The 21,474-nt window shown below is 34.0% G+C and overlaps 4 protein-coding genes across 9 annotated transcripts in view; 2 read left to right on the forward strand and 2 right to left on the reverse strand.

Moving 5' to 3' along the window:
- The window catches only part of LOC115237829 (larval cuticle protein A3A-like), a 2,660-nt gene extending 1,230 nt beyond the window's left edge, over positions 1-1,430 (forward strand). The window contains exons 2-3 of the mRNA XM_029811135.1: positions 105-278; positions 822-1,430. Of these exons, the coding sequence (XP_029666995.1) occupies positions 105-278; positions 822-1,268 (621 nt within the window). The 3' untranslated portion in view covers positions 1,269-1,430. The remainder of the gene's footprint in view (positions 1-104; positions 279-821) is intronic.
- A 1,369-nt stretch (positions 1,431-2,799) lies between these two features.
- Positions 2,800-9,019, reverse strand: LOC115237820 (structural maintenance of chromosomes protein 6). Its single transcript, XM_029811113.1, has 13 exons — positions 8,828-9,019; positions 8,486-8,727; positions 8,085-8,277; positions 7,554-7,706; positions 5,930-7,466; positions 5,587-5,806; positions 5,319-5,489; positions 5,044-5,231; positions 4,743-4,908; positions 4,534-4,646; positions 3,562-3,757; positions 3,344-3,477; positions 2,800-3,166 (listed from the first exon to the last, which is right to left on the reverse strand). The coding sequence occupies exons 2-13, from the start codon at positions 8,585-8,587 to the stop codon at positions 3,130-3,132; spliced, it is 3,210 nt and encodes a 1,069-aa protein (XP_029666973.1). The 5' UTR covers positions 8,588-8,727; positions 8,828-9,019; the 3' UTR covers positions 2,800-3,129.
- A 486-nt stretch (positions 9,020-9,505) lies between these two features.
- On the forward strand, positions 9,506-13,809 carry LOC115237821. Its single transcript, XM_029811114.1, has 5 exons — positions 9,506-9,999; positions 10,095-10,459; positions 10,688-10,825; positions 10,896-11,842; positions 12,057-13,809. The coding sequence occupies exons 2-5, from the start codon at positions 10,117-10,119 to the stop codon at positions 13,782-13,784; spliced, it is 3,156 nt and encodes a 1,051-aa protein (XP_029666974.1). The 5' UTR covers positions 9,506-9,999; positions 10,095-10,116; the 3' UTR covers positions 13,785-13,809.
- An 851-nt stretch (positions 13,810-14,660) lies between these two features.
- The window catches only part of LOC115237830 (serine protease inhibitor 3/4-like), a 30,615-nt gene continuing 23,801 nt past the window's right edge, over positions 14,661-21,474 (reverse strand). For 2 of the 6 annotated variants that reach the window (XM_029811138.1, XM_029811152.1), the window contains one exon: positions 14,661-15,495. In XM_029811138.1, coding sequence (XP_029666998.1) covers positions 15,335-15,495 — 161 coding nt within the window. In that variant the 3' untranslated portion in view covers positions 14,661-15,334. Of the gene's footprint in view, positions 15,496-16,467; positions 16,837-18,822; positions 19,161-19,739; positions 20,205-21,474 lie in introns of those variants that run through there. The other 4 variants (XM_029811139.1, XM_029811137.1, XM_029811144.1 and 1 more) reach the window with 4 other exon arrangements.

Raw genomic sequence — 21,474 nt, forward strand, 5'->3', positions numbered from 1 at the left:
TTTTCTATAATCATATTTTTTTACCCTATATTTTTATATCATTAAATTTTATTATATATTTCTTTCTATTAATTTTTTTACTCATACATTTCTTTCTTTCTCAGTTCGTCGCTTTCGTCACCCTGATCGCCGCCGCTAATGCCGGCGTGATTGCGCCCGCCGCCCCCCTGGCCTATGCCGCGGCTCCCGCTGCACATCTGACTTACGCCGCGGCCCCCGCTGCACATCTGGCTTACGCCGCGGCCCCCGCTGCACATCTGGCTTACGCCGCGGCCCCCGTCGCCAAGGCCGTGGTGGCCAAGACCATCGAGGCTGACTACGACCCGCATCCCCAGTACAGCTACGCGTACGACGTGCACGACAGTCTGACCGGAGATGCCAAGAGCCAGCAGGATTGAATTCTCCATAATATTACGAATTATAATAATTCGAGAATAATTACAGGACGGTGGATTTGTCGCGTTTTCTCACGGATAGCATCCTTTCCTGTGATATTATTTCATTAATCGATCAAGAAATTGTGTGTAACTAACGACATTTACGGAAATTTTTGCGCATGTACTACATCTTGTATTAATACCACGATTTCACTCGCGAGTCGTTTCGCGTATGTGTGTGAATCGAACAAAATTGCTGTAATATATACATTTTAAACTAATTTTTTTATAAAAATTAACAAAATATCTTACCGCAGAATGCAAACGATATTAATGGTATCATAATATTTTTGTTAATTCAAAATATATATATATATATACATATATAACTCTTTTCCTTTCATTATCTTTTTTGCGATTATATAAGATTTTTTTTTCGCCAAGGCCGTGGTGGCCAAGACCATCGAGGCTGACTACGACCCGCATCCCCAGTACAGCTACGCGTACGACGTGCACGACAGTCTGACCGGAGATGCCAAGAGCCAGCAGGAAACCCGCGACGGCGATGTCGTTCAGGGCAGCTACTCCCTTCTGGAGGCCGATGGCACCAGGCGCATAGTCGATTACACCGCTGATTCGGTCAACGGATTTAACGCCGTGGTACGCAAGGAACCCGCCGCAGTCGCCGCCGCACCCGTCGCCTACGCCGCAGCCCCCATCGCCAAAATCGCTGCCCCCCTGGCGCACGCTGCTCCCCTCGCCTATGCCGCACCCGTAGCTAAATTAAGCTACCAAGCCGCCCCAGCCTTTGCTTACAGTGCGCCCATCGCCAAGATCGCCGCGGCGCCCGCTGCTTTCTCCTATGCCGCCCCCGCTGCCTACCTCCACTGAACTGTGACCTGATCGCCATTTAGGAACATATTTATCGAATAAATTTTACTTCTATCAGCAAATATATATAGATCGTGTAAGAGAGTTGTGGATTACCTTCACCCATTTTCAATGTACTTTGTTCGGTAATTAAATTGAACTCTGGAGAAAAGTAATCTCTGATTTAGATTATAGAATTATTCGTTGCGTTTCTGAAAAAGGAATTATTAGGAATTATTACAAGGAATTTGTTTTTTGTGAAAGTGTAGTGTGTAAGTCTTCCAATGATTTGAAATAATTGCGTCTTAAATTTTAGAATAATTGTAATTTTTGCACGGAATATTTTATTCGTACTTATTGTTAGAGCTCTTTCCTAATCTCGTCATAATTACTGATCGACGCGAGTCAAGATATCATTTAAGCAAAATTGTTGAAGATGCGGTATGTCACAAATTCTATATTTCCTCTCTTTGTCAAAATAGATCATCCATCAAACTCAATAAAAACTGCATTGTTTGACGAATAATTCGTAATTATAATCGATATTATTTTCACGATTGAATCATAAAATTATATAATTTAAGACACATATACCCAAGTTTTCAAATGTTGAAACACCGTTATCGGCGGATAATATAATATTATCCAACTTTTAATTAAAAAAAAGATACGAAACCGTACAAAAGTTATCGAGAAAACGTGGAAATTTCAGCGGGCCCAATTACTGAAATTAGGTCAGTCAGGTACTACCTGCCGTGGGCCGGCTGTTTGTTATCCTGCCTTTCCGAGACATTACCGATTCACGAGCGCTCGCCGAGCACTTTCTCCGGGACGGTGGCCAGCGTGCTCACGCGCGGATTACGTAATATCGTTACCACGCCCCGTCCAGCCGGCCGATACACCGATACACACGCACGGATCCAGGCGTGCGCATCACATGTAATAGGCGCGTAATGCGTAAAGGCGTGTTGCGTTATAAGCTCGGGAACCCCGACCGGACCAGATCCGCGCAATGCCGCGCGAACCTTGATCCACTTACCGAACCGGCATGTTCTGCGCGATGTATTTATGTATGTACGTCCCTCCACTGCCTACCTCTGGGCATTCTCGTGTTTGTTGGCAATGAATCAAATTCGGAGAAAATTCTCGCGAATCCGTTGAAGTATTCGCGAGTGAGACTGTAAGAACTTGTTATAACTTATAATAAAAATTACATGCAAGTATGATGTATTAAATGAACGTTAAAATTTATCAAGATATGAAATGAGATTCCTTCACTCTATGCAACAGATAGAAATAGAACGCGAATTTCTAACAGATATCATTTCACTGAATAGTTTTAAATAAAGAAATATTATAGCATAACTATATAAGTTATATAGTATAATGTATTAATATACTGTTATTGGATAGTGCTTTATTATCAAAAGAGAAGATCTATAATAAATTATATAATTAATACAATTAAAGGCACTTTTGTAACGTTTCTGTTGCAAAGTTCTTATCCTTTTATGTATATCGTAACTGGAATAAAAAAAATCTGTCGCGAATATTGTATTGAATAATTCTTTAGGTAGGATTTCTCATACATGCCTTATACAAAAATAATTTGCATAATTTTTCGTTACTTTCATAAAAGTGGCGTTTTTATGAAAGTAAGAGAAAACCACATATTGGATGTATATAAACATTTTTAAATTTTTTTTCAACAATATGAAAACATATTATTATGAAAATATGTTCTTTTTGCTTATTGCTAGATAACATTTCGCATCTTTGTTGAGCGAAAAATAAATACATTTCCTTGTATCATATAATCGACGAAAAAATATTGAATCACCAAGAAAAAAAAAAAAAAAAAAAAAAAAAAATATTAAAACATTTATTGACTCAGACCTCTCCTCTCAGGTGGTTGTAACCTAAAAAGAGTATATTTATTCTGCTGTAATGTGATGTTCTTGAAGAATTGTATTAACTTCACCTCGCAATATCTCAAAAATTTTACAATATTTAAAAGAATCCCATTCATACAATTGAAAATAGAAAATACCTGATTATTTTTTTTTCAATAATAAATTGTAAAATCATCTACTTACTCGTGAATTGTTACGTAATCATCGGAAAGAATGTGCGACGTATCTAGAGGTGTGAGGAAAACAAATTGACTTTCTGGGTGCGATCTAGTGTGATCTAAAAGAATGTCCATTATCACCCGCCGATTTACCTTGTCCTGTACAAAAATACAAAATAGATGGTTACTTTATATATATAATAAACATCTCAAGATGTGCTATAGATGTGGGAAGTTGTTTACCATGAATACATCGAATTCATCGAGAAAATAGAATGGTAGCTGAATGCAATCCCATAAGGCCAAAATAAACGCGACAGTCGAGTAAGATCGTTCGCCTCCAGAGAGCGATCTGGTGTCGCTACTAGTTTTTTTATCGTCTCGCGCACTCACTTTTAAATCAAGCACTTTGTTTACATGATCAATTACTATAGTACCCTAGTAAAATAAAAGAGCAAAAAGGTATTTAAACAGCAAAAATTAATACGATATAAATAAGAAATATTTTTTTATAACTACCTTATATTGTCTTAGAGAAAGCATATCAGTGAAAGATTTTTGCACAAGAGTACTGTACAAATCCCTCAATTTTATAAATGTATTCTGTCGATGTTTCACTCGATCCGTGTGTTTCTACAATAAACGAATATATTATTATAAAGTATTTCGCGATCCTTGATAAAATAATGATTTGATAATTAATAAAAATTATAAAGATTATTTACTCACTTCCCAACTTTCTTTTAATTGAGACGCAAATTCTATGTTTACTCCATATTTTTGCTCATTTTCTTTCAATTGTTGGCGTAAGTCATCCATACAGCCAAATTGATGCTCTACTTCGCGAATCTTGTCTCGGAAATCATATATTACAGCTTTGATTTGGTTTATCGATCTATAAGAAATAAAATAGATAGCAATGTATATCAATATAAATATATAAAAAATTGTATAAGAAAAATAAATAATTTAAATTTTTGAAATAATAAATAATTGCAATAATGGTACGTTGTTACTTTATAATACTAACCTTGTCGTGTTTATTCTAGGACATTTTGCAGTGGCATCGAAAATTGCTTTATTTGTAGCTCTTTCTTGTATTTCTAATTCTCCCGTTGCGCATTGTACAGCTTGACGAAGTTCTGGTAACTTTCGAGTAGCGCGCAAACATTCAAGCCGATATTTTTCCTTTTCTTGCATGAGCTCCTTTATTTGCTATATTGTCTTAGAGAAAGCATATCAGTGAAAGATTTTTGCACAAGAGTACTGTACAAATCCCTCAATTTTATAAATGTATTCTGTCGATGTTTCACTCGATCCGTGTGTTTCTACAATAAACGAATATATTATTATAAAGTATTTCGCGATCCTTGATAAAATAATGATTTGATAATTAATAAAAATTATAAAGATTATTTACTCACTTCCCAACTTTCTTTTAATTGAGACGCAAATTCTATGTTTACTCCATATTTTTGCTCATTTTCTTTCAATTGTTGGCGTAAGTCATCCATACAGCCAAATTGATGCTCTACTTCGCGAATCTTGTCTCGGAAATCATATATTACAGCTTTGATTTGGTTTATCGATCTATAAGAAATAAAATAGATAGCAATGTATATCAATATAAATATATAAAAAATTGTATAAGAAAAATAAATAATTTAAATTTTTGAAATAATAAATAATTGCAATAATGGTACGTTGTTACTTTATAATACTAACCTTGTCGTGTTTATTCTAGGACATTTTGCAGTGGCATCGAAAATTGCTTTATTTGTAGCTCTTTCTTGTATTTCTAATTCTCCCGTTGCGCATTGTACAGCTTGACGAAGTTCTGGTAACTTTCGAGTAGCGCGCAAACATTCAAGCCGATATTTTTCCTTTTCTTGCATGAGCTCCTTTATTTGATCCTGCGCAGATATATACATATAGAATATTATTTTATTAATAAATAATAATTATTCTATTAATAGATAATAGAAAGAGAAAAGATATACATTGAGAGGATCAATCACTGTGTGTAAATTGTGTCTTAAGTCTCTAAAACGTTTGACTTCTATATGGAGAGATTCTACATTTTTCTTAAGTTCCTGCACGTTTTCAGCTAAGAGCTTTTCTGTGGTATTTTCCAATGCTAACTTTTTCTCCAATTCAGCAGCTTCGTTTCGCTATAAATAATAAAACAAATTATGTAATTGCATCGTGTTAAAAAACAAAAAAAAAAAAAAAATGGTATCTTATCGAGGAATGATTCTAATTACTCACAAAAACGTCAGCAGATGTAGCTTCATTTGAGTCAATCTTATCTTTCAATTCATTAATCATATCAGTACATTCACTTTGCGTGGATTTTAGTTTGCGGACCGTTGCACTTACATTGCTTAATTCGGAATTAGTGCGCTTTACTTTTTCATTTATGGCATTATATGCTGTAAGAGCTTCTCCCTTTTTGTTTTCCATTACTTGAAGTTCTTCTCTTAGTGTTCTTAATATGAGAAGAAATTAATGTAAATAGTATAATAATTATATTAAATTTTCTATCACATGTTATTAATAAACGGAATAAAACTATTGCAGATTAAAAACTGAACAAAGTCTTTGTACTTACTGCATTGCTTCCATAGTAGAAACTTGCAAAAACTTAGCGCGTGTACCACACTTTCCACCATAAGTCCTATAATTTGGATCGGGATAGAATAAGTCACCTCGTTTAGTAAAAGCTCTTTTGCAATTCTTTGGCACTTTCATAGCATCCGACATTATTTCGCAAGCCTCGCTGCTTGTTGGTATGAGGAGTACACATTCAATCTGAGATTGATCAATCAAACAATTAGCTACAATAGGATCTTCTATAACCATTGCTTCAAAGAGATTAGAATACTGTGATGACTGTGTACAGTATGGTCTAACATCATGCACTTTGTTAAAAAATTTGCTACATATAATTTGAGGAATATTTTGATTGTAAAAAATTTCCTTCATGATGCCATTTAATAACTTGGCATCCTGATTGTTATCCACACAAAACGAGCTAAGCATACGAGAATTTAGATAATTTTCTATTGCTGGTGTCCAAGATGCATCCTTCACTTTTATATAAGCACCAATAGGACCACGTGGTTTCTCCTTGAATCGTTTTTTCTTATATTCTTCCTCAATTCTTCTTAACAAACGTGGTATATTTGGCCCAAATACACTCAATGCATTATCTGATTGTTGTTCAAATGCACTTAAATCTCTTTTGATTTTATCTATGTGTCTATTGAAATTTTCTATTTCATTTTTAGCGGGTAGTACTTCTTGCAAAAGTCGCATTTTATCGGCTTCTAAGTGCATCAATTCGGTTTGCTTTGTACGTAATGAAGCTTCCAATTCATCCAGCTTCTCTTCAAGCTTTGATAGACGCTCCATCATTTCTTTCCTCTTATTATGTTCTTCAGTGTTGCAACTTTCTAACTTTTGAACTTCCTTCTTCAATAAATTAATATCATCTTCTAACCGTTTTTTTCTGCTTGTTACAGAATGCCATTCACGCTGTTTATTAGACTGCGCTTCACACGCAGCAGAATGTTTTTGTTTTGCACTATTATACGCTTCACTGCTGTCTATCACTTCCTGTTCTGCTTTCTGAATTTCCTGTTTCACTTCTTTGATTTTTGCATCAATTTCTTCATCTTTTGTTCCCACAGATAATTCCACATTTTGTACTTTCTTCAGGTTATCTTCATACATTTTTAAAGTTTCCTGTATCTTATTAAGTTTAGATTCTTCCACAATAGCCTTAGACCACTCAAGTTCCATTTCAAGATTATTTAGTTCCGCTCGTGATTCATCTATTTCCTCTAATCTATGTATATTTTCCTTCAATTTTTCTATCTCTGCTTTTACTTGTAACAAGGCTTCAGAGTGTATCTTTAATTTGTCATATTCGCCTTCGCAGATTTCTAAAGCTTCTTTATAATTATTTTTGATGGAGTCTAAAAGAGTAGCTTTCATAAATAGATTATATTTTTCATCAGCCTTAGAGGAAACTAGAAATGTTCTTGAAACATCCTGATTTAAAACAGAAATTGGATTATCGATTTGTATGTTCATTGTTTCTATAATACTATCTAATTCATCCCGTTTTGCAGAAATAGTATCTCCTGTAAATAGTATATGTTTTTTGTGAGTATATATAAAAATGATATAATTGTTTAAATCATTGAAAACAAAATTTATACTTCAAGTACCTCTCCAATTTTTAATCTTATATGACGAGGCATTTCCAATGGTACGCACAACTGTTATTGTATCGCCATAAATATCATGTTTAAATGCAGTATCTCCTTTATTAACTAATGTTATTTCAATAGTAGCCGAATTCTTTCCCTTCTTTATAAATTCTATAATAGTAAGCAGTTCACACATGTTATTAAATTGTTTTATTAATAAAGAATATTAAAGAAATAATTTAATACTTGCAGAATAGATAATACTCATTTTTGTAAATATTACAAGAATATATAAGAGATCAGCAACATTGTATAAGATTTTATTTCATTGCATAACCATGTGTTTTTACATTGCATACAATAGAAATTAAATTACTTGTTTTATTGAAATCCAAAAATTGCTTCTAGCTCTAACAAGATTAATTTTTTGATATATTCAGTAAATGTTTTTTACTGGACCTAATATAAGTACTATCTATCTTTTAAATCCTAAACATCCTTTCAACATCCTATATGTGTAATAAAAAACAAGTTAAAACATAAAAATACCTTTAACAGAAGTCCCTCTACTCGTGACATTTGCCCTTGCACCAAGTCCAACAGTCAATGCTGTCAGTATGGCGCTTTTGCCACTGCCATTGCGTCCCACAATAAAGTTAACGTTTTCATTTAGCACTATCTCCAAAGCTTCATGACACATGAAGTTACGAACACGAATGCTTTTCACCTTTCCAGCTGTATACTACAAATAATGAAATGATTATATGATGAAAACATATCAAGTATTGTTTGTATACAATTTTCAAAAAATTACAATATGAGAATTGCTTAAAGTTAAAATTAATTAATTAATGTTTTATGAGCTTTATATATTTTTTATTAACTCGAGATCGAATAGTTTTTATCGACATAGGTGATGCAGTTTTAATAAATTGTATTGTCCAAAATACCTCCACAGTATTGTTATTTTCAGCATGCTTCGAACGTTTAGCCTGCTCGTTATCAGGCTTCTCCGTGGCTTTCTTCTTTCGACCGTTCACAGTATTTTCCATTTCTCAAATTGTTGCGACGATAATCGTTGACGTATTTAAACAAGAAGCGAAAAACGCCGTTAGCGTCTAAATTTGTTCATTGTAACGTCGATGTAGATTTTCATCGTGTTCAGATCGGTTTCCGGATTCTACGCTAATTCCTTTAATAGCGTTGAACGTCGTTAGACGAAATAGAAAAACGTTTATCACGCCGTGTCAAATACACCGATGTGATTTTCTTTGTTGAACATCGAAACTCACGTATGAAACTCTTTTCGGCACATTCCTGTCCTGTACGCGCCTGCACACGCCTGCACGTTGCACGTTCCCGCCAGGCGACAATTGGCGACAGTTCACTTTTTTTTTTCGGCGTCCTACGCTCGACCCAAACGCACTGATCTCTGCGCTGATTGGTCACAGCGCCACCGCTTTTGAATCCGTTACAAGTCGGATGTAAAATAATATTCATGCTATGAAATAATATAGTAATAGTTATATTCTAATATAATATTATTATAAACAATAACGCGATTCTTGCAATGAATTATTTTGAGTCAAATTACTTTTATTCTTCAAGAATTTCAGAGATCACGCCACATCTTGCTTAAATAATTTAAACAGAGATTGAAACGAAAGTTGTATAAGATTCGCAATCTCACCTTTTTCTTAAAAGAAAGACGGTATTTCTTGCGCCCGAAGCCCAAATTTCTCCTACATGAATCCGCTCTTGCCGCGGTGCATCCATAGACATAAAATATATAGACGGAGTTGTCGATAAAGACTATTTACCGTAAGCAAATTGACCAATCACAGTTAAGCATTTTCACAATGTAATAAAAATGTACGTAGTTCCCAGGAAATATTTATAAATTTAAGCAGTGAAACTGGAAATGCGATTGTAAATTACTTTTTTTTTTTTCAATTCGTAAAGTATATATATATGAATCAATATTTTTGACTAGACGTTATAAAGTATCAACCAATCAGCGAATCCCTGATAAAGACAACGAGCATGTATGCATCCTTTTTTACTTTGGGCCATTCCCCGCCGAATTGCCCGATGCACATCGAAATTGTCGATACCATCTCTTATGAGTTTTAAATGTCTATGGATGCATCTCCTCCCACCATGTAGTCCTGGAGTACTGGTCCCTTTAAAATTTGAATCGCTGTCGGTTTGTCGGTTACAAGGTTCATCGTAATGTCGCAAATCGTATGCGACGAAAGACGAGAGACGAGAGAGGAGAAACGAGAAACGAGAGAGGTAGATAGGTATTTGCGTTTGCGCGTTGGTGCGCGCGAGTAGTGTGAGTGCGCGTCTGTGTGTTGAGCAATTTCACATAAATTACTCGGAATCGCGACAAGTTGCAACCTGTTGAACGTCGCATTGAATCCAGCGGAAAGCGGAGTTGAACGAGGATCAGTGACGCGAGGTGAGTTCAGTTGGAGTGATAGTAGTACCAAAAATAGATATCCGTAGAGGGGAAAAGTCTGATGAATCCTTGTGACTCGTTTAATTTTATTGTAGGGCAAATACATCAGACTTAACGATGTCGGATACGAGCGGGGAAAACGCCAAGTACAAGTGGACACCCGAGAGCAGTGCGCTTCTCGTCTCGGTGTGGTCCGATCGGCAGGTGCAGAAGCAGCTCGAATATGCTCCCCGGCCACAGATAATCTGGGAAAGCGTAGCGCGTTACATGAAGAAGAAGGGCTACAACGTCACGGGCAAGCAGTGTCGATCGCGCATGAAGCAGGTCCTTGTGTGCTATCGTGAGGCCAAGCGAGCGGGCACTCGTGCTGGTGTGGAACAGTACTATGAAACCATTGATAGGGTGCTGAAGAATAAGCGATTGGACCAGGCCAATATCAATGTTGGTGTGGACACAGTAGGCGAGTACATAAGAGACTGTTGATCGTAAAACGTCAGCTCGACACACAAGAATTCAAAGAATGTCCAAGAAATGTTTAAAGAACATCTGATATAGATTGGACATGTTTAGACATTTTTTCAACATTTTTTCAACATTTTTGTTGTCTTTAAATCTGCAGGGATTAGAATGAAATATATGGGAATACATTGATATTATATACTTACATACTTTTGTAATATGTTATTAGATGCAACTGCCAATTATGTGAAATCACCGCCAAAGGATGTGAAGACCAACAAGAATCTGCAGATGAGACTAAAAGTTCAGCAGCCTGTGCAATCTCTTTTTCGAACGGAAGCTCTGTCCCCTACATGGACAATAGGATGTAAGGCATTTTGTTTTCTCATAAAGAATCTTATTTTTGATGTTCAGATTTCATGTTTCTTTCCTTGCAGGTGAAAATGATTATCCAGATTCACCCGAATCGAATGAGACCATAATAGCCAAGCCATATAGAATGTTCTCTCCTACAAGAGACGTTGCTATAAATACCGGTGAACATTTAGTTCAAATTGGCAATCGGGCCATACAGACAAATCCAATGGAGAAACCGATGCGAGAGAACTATCAGCCAAACTTACTGGCTCCTCATCCATATGGAGAGATTCCATATCAAAACACGGTGCAAAATGTACAAAATCAGATTATTCAAGAAAACATGCAGCAATATCAAAATAATCAGCAGCAAAATTGTGTCGGATGGAATCATTTGCCGCAACGGAATGTGCTGGCGAACGATCAGTTCGGTTACCAGCACAATGTGAACCAACAATCCTTGCCGAATAGAATAACACAGAGTAACGTAATGCATAATTTTAATGCGGAGAATATTGCACGCCAACAAAATCAGCTGCAGCAAAGAGCGTTATACGCCGATAACCGGGCAATGCCGCAGGAACCGTGTAAAGTCGCTTATGGACAGAACTTGGCCTACAGATATCAAGACACTCACCTAGTTTGCACAGCGAATGCCGTTCAGCAAAACGGATCGCCGGACTACTCGCCGGATGTGTCGCAGAATTTGAATGATGGTTTCTGTTTGTCGAAGAGCGATGAGAAGACACATAATTTGAACGAAACGTATAACCGACCCGTTAATCTGGACAATCCCAATGCAGTGGACGCAACTGTGATGACGAATAACGCGACCTGTAACGACGATAGTATGTTGTTGGAATTTTTGTTGAACTCGCCCGATCCGTCGGAGAATGGTGGAAAGTCGCGGGACAGCGCCGTGAATACCGATGAAATACCAAATGCACCGTTCAGAAAGAAGAAGGCGCAAAAATTAGAACAGCTCGTGCTTAACGCGATTAATTCTCAAAATGAAGTCGTTAATAAGGTAAATTTGTGATACTTTATGTACTTATAACATTTTTTTAAATCGATTTTCATTATCTTTTTTCTCTTTATGTTATAAAACCTTAATACTCATATATCTTATTTTCTTTTTATCCTTTTATCTCTCTCCTTCTCTTTCTTGTTCTTTCGCCCTCTTATATGTTTCCTTCTGTATTTACAAAATGTAACTTTTTATATTATTTTGATTTTTTTAGATCTTAGCCGTGCAAAACGATATGGTGACACGATTTCTCGATGTGGACAGAGATCGGCAGAACAGGCTCGAGAACAGATTGGATCATTTATTAAATGTCGTCCATGCTACGGTACTTAATAAGAATGAAATGTCTTCGCCGCCGCCGCCGCCACAATCACTGCCGGAACCTACGATCACCTCTTTGCTTCCGCCACCAAAGCCCGGAATGGTCCCGCCCAAGTTGGACTTAGTTCCGCCGAAGCCTTGTCGCGTTCCTTGCACGATACCGAGTTCAAATATCGAGCTAGTCAATCAGAATCCTATTTTGACTAGACCCGGTATAGTATCGCCAATCGCTGTCAGTCCAGCAGGCAGAAAAGTCGGCACAATATGGTCAAAATTGGGCCCGGTGTCCACGTCGCCGTTTGTGAAAGCTCAACAACGGCTCGGTTTTCAGCTTATCAATAATAATGATGCTCGTACGCAATCATCAGCGGAAAGACGCATCGCTAGAGAAACGGGCAGACTGCATATGAATACACGAAGTTTGATATGTGAGACGGCTAAGTTATTGGAGATGGAACGCGAACTCGAGGCGAGAATAGAGAACGCACGGTTGGAAATGAATATGGGTCAAATCTTAACTGCACGCAGGAAGCTATTCACACAGCGAGAACCCACTCCCATTATGATACTCACCGCAGCTTTCTTAGACACCGAGTGTCGTGTCTGCGAACAAGATCCGCCTTATTGCGGCACCTGGGAATCATGGAAGAAGATGTTCAAGTATACGCAAAGGGATAATCTTGTAGCTGGACAAGGCGAAAGCTACGAGTGTATGCGTCAGTTAGACGTGGCAACTCGACACGATTATCCGGGCTGCGAACCGTGCGATACATCGACTCCGGCGAAATTACCGTTCAATAATATCATCAATAATGAAGCCGCAGTCCCAAAGCAGACTATCCAACAATTGGCGCGACTCGTGATGAATAGCGCGAGATGGCGAGATTCCGCTCCGCAAAGCCAGCAGCACAACACGGTTCTTCCTGCAGCTGCAACTCGACCGATAAATCAAAACGCTGCCGACATCGAGTACAATGCGACTTTCACTGTTCCAAAGGCGAATGCACCTCCATCAGATCCCGAAGAACGAGGATTCATCAAGAGTTATGGCGATGTGGCGCAACAGAAACAAGGTAATCATAATGAAGCAGCATCTGATGGCAGGCTACTGAAAAATGATTTATGTAGCCAATCCAAATTTCCAATGGGCTTTACCACCACTATGTTAACCGTTAATGATCAAAAAGGCGCCACTTTACCAAGACAAACGAACGGCAGAGCGGTTAAATCGTTAGCGTTCGGTGAGAATCCAGTAGTCGATCGCAAAAACAACGTTCGCTTTATGGACGAAGCGCTGGCCGAATTACAACGAATGTATATCGAACGTCAGGGCGCTCAAAAACCCGAAGTACTATTGCCCTTCATAGTAGGCGATAATAATGACGCGATGAGCGTACAGAATCTCAATATGATAGAGCGTTACGTGAGCGATTTGAAGAAGTCGATCAAGAACAAGGACACAGATTCAGACAATGATGATGAGTTTCTCGACACTACTACTAGCATGCATCCGACATGCGTAGCACGCAAAGGCTCGCTGACATCAAACGGCACAGCATCCACGGAGACGGCAAACTCGTTAAAGTTCGGCAAAACGGCAGCTAACTGCAGAATAAGTTAAGCACAGAGAGAATCTTTTATATATATATATAGCGCGATTCATATCTTCCTAATAATTGCTCAATTGTGTGTGCCAGTTCCTCATCACTTGTTATTTCATGAAACACATATCATCTTTCTATCAATGTTATAGCCTGATCATCATGGAACAAGCAATCGTTTTATAGAATTCTATAAAGATCAAAGTTTAAGTTAGCGATCTAATGTTAAAGCTGAGCTAATACACAAGGCTCTTATTAATCCTCAAATACCCGCTTATAGAAAGATATACAAATAAATTTTAGCAACATTGATTATCTCTTTTCCCCAAGCAGGTATAAATATCACATTTCCAAATTTTTTTTAATTTAAAAATTTAATAATACAAAAACATGTTAACTTCTTTCATATTTCTTTTTGTTATAAAAAAAAGAAGATACAAGGGAGAGAGAGAAAAAGAAATCACTTTGGTGAAATTGCGAATACTTAAGAATTAATCTTACTTAAGAAATAGATCTTATTAATATGGTATTTTTATATTATTAATTACTATATTAATGCAACCTCTAATGGTTACATTATTATTATTTTTATAGTATAAAACATTCCATAAAAATATATTACACATATACTAACAAATTGAATCAAATATACAGTGCAATGATATCTGTTGAGACATTTTTATCAATTGTTTTCATTGTTACGATCTTATTATATATCACTTATACTATACACACACATATATATATATATATAGCTTATGCATCTATTTTTATATAGTATGCATAATTATGTGCAAATTTTTTTAACGATTAAGCAATTCCATAATTAAGTATCGTGCAAGATTCGAGAGAGGAAAGTTATTCTCTCATCCTTAGATAAGAATAAGATATTTTTATGGGAGCAATCTTGTATTTTTACACTATGACCAATGAATTTATATATGCAATTTTCTTATTCTGCAATACATATGCGTTTGTCGCAAAATTATATGTAACAGACAAAAAATGTTCATCGCTTTTGTTCCAAATTAGCGATGTGCAAATTTAATTTGTAAACAAGTGCCTTATTACTAATAAAGAGAATTTAATTAAAAATTTTATTTCTAATTAAATTCTAATTAATTCTAATTAACTCTCTTGAAATTTATATATAACTTATATAAGCACCGAATCATCAAGTAACCAGCGTCAAGGAAGGAATTCATATATATAAAATATTTTTCGTACATCTGGCGAAATTTAACATCTAAAGAGCTGATATTTTCTTACAGAATTAGAAGGGAGATAAGCTGCAATGAAAAGATCGATCTTTTGATAAATAAATGCAGTGATTATTCATTGAAATAATTCATATGTTTAGTTTTATATTTTTATAGATTGAATTATCATTTTCTCTCTATTGTGATTAAATATAATGTATGTTTATTTGCGCACATAAAATATCTGTTAATTTACTGGTAATTATGTTATATAAAATTAATACGATATATACGTATAATATTATTTTTCATTTTCCATTACTATCACTTCATTGAGGTAGTTGCAATAGTATTTCCCAGAGAGAAGACTCTCAATATTCAGGATTAACAACATGTCCAACGAAAAGCGGTATCACTTCACGAACACCCGTTTCTTTGTTTGTCGAGGAAGTTTTTATTATATTATATATGAATGGACGGTTTATATCGAATTCCTCTTCATAAACCATAGCGTATCCCACTAGCAGAATACCTGTAACATAATCATTATAAAGCATCGGAAATCTGATTAAATATCGCGTTATGAGACTACATATCTGGAAGTCGATATTTATTTCATCTTACAATTAGTGTTTAATATTATATATTAGATATTATCTCACACAATCAAATAGCACGCAATATATAGATAATATCTAATATACATATATATATCTTATATCTTTTAATAATTAATATAATTTTAAATATATTTTTTTGTGAGGATATTAACGCGATATTTTTATACATATTTCACATGTGACAAGCATAACATATAAGGAGCATAGTGCATTAATTAGAACTCAATATAATGAAACAGTATATTGTTACACAATAAAAGCGAATAAACTCTAGACAAGCGCGAGAAGTGCCTCGTATGTATATCGACAGTTTGATGCTTGTTATTGATGCTTGTTAGATTAATCACCGATCGATGATTTTATACTTAAAATATGTATTATCTTTTTTTCTCTGAGAGTATATGAAATTTTCATATATATCAGGATCGTAATTCCTCTGAGACCTGCAACATGTCAAATCTTAGTAGAAGTCGATAACGATACCTGAAACAAATCATTAATTGTATAAAATCTATCGTGTACAATCTCTCTCTCTAAGATAATCATTGTAATTGTATCTTTGGACTTGCGGCTTATGCTGTTTTGAAAATGCATTCCAGATACTTAAGGGAATACATCTAAAGCGACGGAAAATTAATGTAGTGGTAACTTGATAAAATCAAATAATGCTGAGTAATTTTAATATGAAGAAGATCGCAAGAAAATTTATCGGAATGTTATAAATTATTATTATAATTATTTGCGATCCTTGATTAATATTTTAAATTCTCGAAGCATACGTACAAAAAAAAATGTTATGTTATGTATTTTATATGAATTTTATACGCAATCCCGTTATGCGATTATTATATACATAGATGTGACATATATATTAGAAACAACAATTTTTAGAATAACCCTTTATTAATTTTGACAAAATGTCAAGATATAAATTTTAAGAATCCAATTATTACAAAAAGTGAACGATCGTACGAGATTATTATATAAATGATTCGACGTAATTGTTTCGCAACTCAATACAATAATGTTATATCGCCAATTGCCACGATCATTCACAAATTCATTTATTGTTAATTTTAATAATTTTCTTTCTTAATTATCGAATGTCACTTTGGTGACGATTCCGCCGAACAACGGTATATAGGCTTCCTCTTTCGGTTTTGACGATACGATGCCATAGAAGAATGGATGGTCGACATTAAAATCCAGGATCGCTTGATTGTGTAAAATGGTGAATTTCACGAATTCACCTTCTGAAACAAATCATCAATCCCTAAACTATTAAGCTTTCATTTTTATTATACTTTATTTTTCCGACATTCTGTTGTTCAGGTATGCCCTTGGTTCCCATTACATGCGTTGTAACACTCGGTATAAGAATTTGTCCAGGATGTAAATTTGCCTTATACGGCTATGCAAGTTTGTCTGGATGTATCTCATTCCTATTTCATGCTGTATATTATGTTGTTGTACAGTTAAGAGGTGAATAGACTCGATTGCGCAAAAGAAAAATAGAAGATTATATAAGATAATGCTGAAATATGCGGCAATAAATCCGGTAATAGAAATAATTATGTTTTGTTAAACAAACTTAAAAAATAACAAAACGAATTCTCTCGTTTGAGAGAAAATCTTTTCGTTCCATAATTTTAAATATTGCTTCTACTCCTCTTTAAACTATGCAACGATTTGTATCATCGCTCAATTCGCATGCTTTTTTACAAGGAAGTTATTGCTAATAAATATACATATGTGTAACATAATTAAGTAATCGTAAAAAAAAGCAGTAGTGTATATTGTCCCATTAACAAGCATTTATCTATTATTATCGTTTCAATTACCCAAATACACAACCGAGTATATGCTTTTTTTTTAGTTTTGTAATTTGTACCTTTTTTTCTCTTAAATATATGTTAGTCAAATTACACTTGTAAAGTATTATCATACAATCGGTTCGATGAAACGTTCAACGAACAAACTTATGATATTATTTCTGATCTACGGTTAAAAATTGACTTGATAATATTGTAATAAAAAAACGGACGATCTATATTAAATTCCAAGCGTCCTGTGTGGACAGTATGTGGAATTTCGTCCGTTTTTACGTCTGAAACAATTATTTACTTATAGCATAAAATATTTTTTTTATCGATTTTCGTTCTTAGATACTTCATAACATGTCATAATGTCGCGTTATTTCATCTCACAGATAACACTGTTATAATACATTGATATCGATGGATTAGACGCTCGAAAGGAGACGTGACATCCATAAATAAATACGAAATAAATCTATGCTATGCCCCAGCAAGTATATGACTACTTTCACAGTCAAATTAAAAAAGTTATTTTTGCACACTAGAAGATTCTTGGACGTTTCGAGTATAAAAATGACCAAACACATTATTATTTATATTTTTCTCTTTGAATATGGAATTCATGAAAATTCGTGAAATTATATATTGGAATAATGTATGGGCATTGCGTTTGTATATATTTGTAATGAAAATGTTGCAATATATCTACATCAATTAAATAAATAAAGAACTGCTATATATTTGCTACATTTTGCAATGAGACAAACGACTCAGTTTCTCATCAATTTCTCACGGATCTATTTTGCTTTCTCAAATTACAAGTTGTACGCATTTTCTGAAGAAATTAAAATCTTGGTAAAAGAATTTGTCTCCACGTTCGTGTAGATATATTTGACAGTGCTATAGCGCGCAAACGGGCAATCTAACGAAAATTTGACGGATCCGTTCGGATTGCATATTGGAGAAAACTAAAACAAATTGTTAAACAATGCAATGTAATACTTGCTGACGATCGTTCCTCATCTCATTTATAACACAAGCGATTTATACATTTTGATACATTTTTACTTTTTATTATCCTGTATGTATCCAACATTAGTAAATCTTAAGTTTATGATTCGTTCAAGCAATATATATGTTTCTCAAATATCATTCTTCGGTTCAGTGTGATGTAAATTTTATTAATATTGAATTTTATTATCGTTCAATTCTTTTAATAATTAAAAATGGATAGTTGTTTAATGATGAGGTTTATGATGATCGAGAATTTTGTATCACAAAATTATTGTTTTTCTTATACAATTGCAGTCATAAAAAATTACTCAATTATATGCAAAATATATATATTTTTTTTTTAAATTTAGTTAAAGTACTAAAAATAATTGAAAAGTTTGTACATTCAGAAGATGCAATCAGGTTCGAAGTTTTTGGGCAACTTTAATTATTGAGACATAATTATAAGACTTAATTATTGAGACATCAGATTATCGAAATATGGAACACACAATATTTGTACATTGACAGCACAGCTTAATAATAATATAGCATTACCTAAATATCAATAGAAGTATTCTGAAAAGATATAAATGTCATTATTATTATTTATTATTTAGATTTAGGATATACGATATATCCTTTAAATAGTGACAAGAAACTAGAAGTTGTTTTAGATTCGACTGATTTGATAATACTATAGAAAAATGGACGATCAACTATGAATATTCCTTCTTCTTGGATAGTTTTGAAGACCAAGTTTATTCCTGGAACACATTAGGATTCACATAGCAACCATATATGACAAAAATCAATTTTTATTGATTTTTGTTTACTATACATAAGAGAGTAAAATATAATAAATGATAAAAAAAATACATACTTGCGAAATAAATTAAATCAAACACAAAGACACGTATCTTCCCAAGAAAGATAGACAAGGGAAAGAAGAAAGAGAATCTTTGAAAAAATATAGAAATGTGAAAGAAATTTCAAAAATTGTAATTGAATAAAAATTTAAACATAAAGAGAAAAGGTAACTAACACGTAGCACAAACGTAGAAAGTATAGCACAGAATATAATATTTAATGAATTCATCTGCGATTAATTTTCAAATGAAATGTAGCAAAGTAAATATTTTACAAAATATTTTATTAATACGATTTAAATTATAAACTATTTTAATTAACACAATTTTAAATATACTATCATTTGCTTTTATGTGTAAAGACATTAATGTATATCACATATTTTTTATAATCATATATAATCAGCGTACAAGTTTTTGGAGACTATTTGAATATCCTTTGTTATGTTTTATAGAAAACGTATCATAATATCCGTGTTTTCTTTTTTTTTTTGATATAAAAGATTTACAAATAATTTACAAGATATCGTTAGGTTTTCTCTCAAAAAAGTTATTAGGCGTAGTGAAAAGTTAATCATAAAAGTGCTGTGTGTTTTTATCAAACGAAAAAATTAGAGTGATAATAATAATATATAAAATATATACACAATATTTTGAATGTCTATGTATAAAGACATAAAGTAATTACGTATAATAACGTGCATATAATGACTGACCAGATATCAATGATTGCTATAATCCTAATGCAGAGGTCATAATCGGCACGATATATGATATTTTAGGATTATTAAATTTTAGGCTTAGCAATAATTCCGGAAAATAGCACGACGCGTTGACTTCCAGACTCTTGCTTTTGATTGAGTTTTACGATTGAATAATAAAACGGACGATCAATAGAGATTTCTACGCTGTAGTCCAAAGATAAGGGTATCGCGGCAATTCCTGAAAAAAATTTCATTGGTGGAAGCGAGGATTTGACTAATTCCCCTCTTTTTCATATCAAATATCGTTGTCATTGTTCGTGCGATTATTTTAAGGAGGAGCTGGATGGATCAGCCATGTCAAAAGTAAATAAATCTAATACATTTTGAGATTCGTGAATTTGACATTGCACAAAACACTTTTAGCTTTTTATAAAATAAAATTATTAATTCTTTTTGTAAGCTAAAGTAAAGATTTGCTCTGTAGAATAAAAATTTTCCTTTTCTTAACTTTTGTGTACAGTTTCTATAAAATTTCGTTATACAATCACTATCAAAAAGTTAGTTCGATATAAGATAATATAGATAAGTTTGCTTTGTGCAATGTCAAATTCATGAGAATCTCAAAATGTATTAGATTTATTAACTTTTGACGTAACCGATTTATCCAGTTTCTTCTTAATATAATTGAAATATAAATGAATGATGAACACAAAACAGATATGTTATATATCGAGAAAAAGGAAACAAAGATGATAAACGCATCAGCTGTTAGCTATTTTGTGTTTCGCTATAAAAACATATGCCGTTAAAAGATTTAATTCACTAAAGAGGTGAAAGAAAAGAACAAGAGATAATTGCAAACTTCATATAACCATACACACACACACGCAAAACATTGATAGCATGCAATATACACAAATGCAATTATAACGATTTTATATTTTAATCTGCAGATCTAAGAGTACTGCAGTTACGAGAGATTTGTCTGTCAGGATCAATTATCATTTTGGCCATAGTTACTGCGAACTTTAATTTAATGCGATTAACGTCGAAGAAAACATCTGCCCCTTCCCGTAAAATATGGGGGGCAAAAATATTAAGGTAACTATGATTAATCGAATTATCATCAATATCGCAAAATTATTCTGATGATAACGATATCACGGATAAAATAGTTACAAGTTACAAGTATTATGATAAATACTAATGTACTGAACATTGAAAAAGTCGGAAAAAATAAAACCGAGGTCTCTATATTACGTTATTTTATATCAAATTAAATTGTGAAATTATATTAATGTGTATACATACGCGTATGTGGATTTATTGGGTATGTGTTAATTAATAATCAGGTTCAATCACATATCCAGAGAACAGCGTTACGATATCACGCGGTTCTGTTTGTACGTGTGTACTGGCGGATTTGACGATGGCATAATAAAATGGTCGATCGATCGAAACGATAGTGTCGATCTGGTTAATTACTGCAAACTCGACTAACAGTATTA

Source organism: Formica exsecta, unplaced genomic scaffold (assembly GCF_003651465.1).
Source record: "Formica exsecta isolate Colony F162 unplaced genomic scaffold, ASM365146v1 scaffold31, whole genome shotgun sequence".
NCBI classification, from domain to species: domain Eukaryota; kingdom Metazoa; phylum Arthropoda; class Insecta; order Hymenoptera; family Formicidae; genus Formica; species Formica exsecta.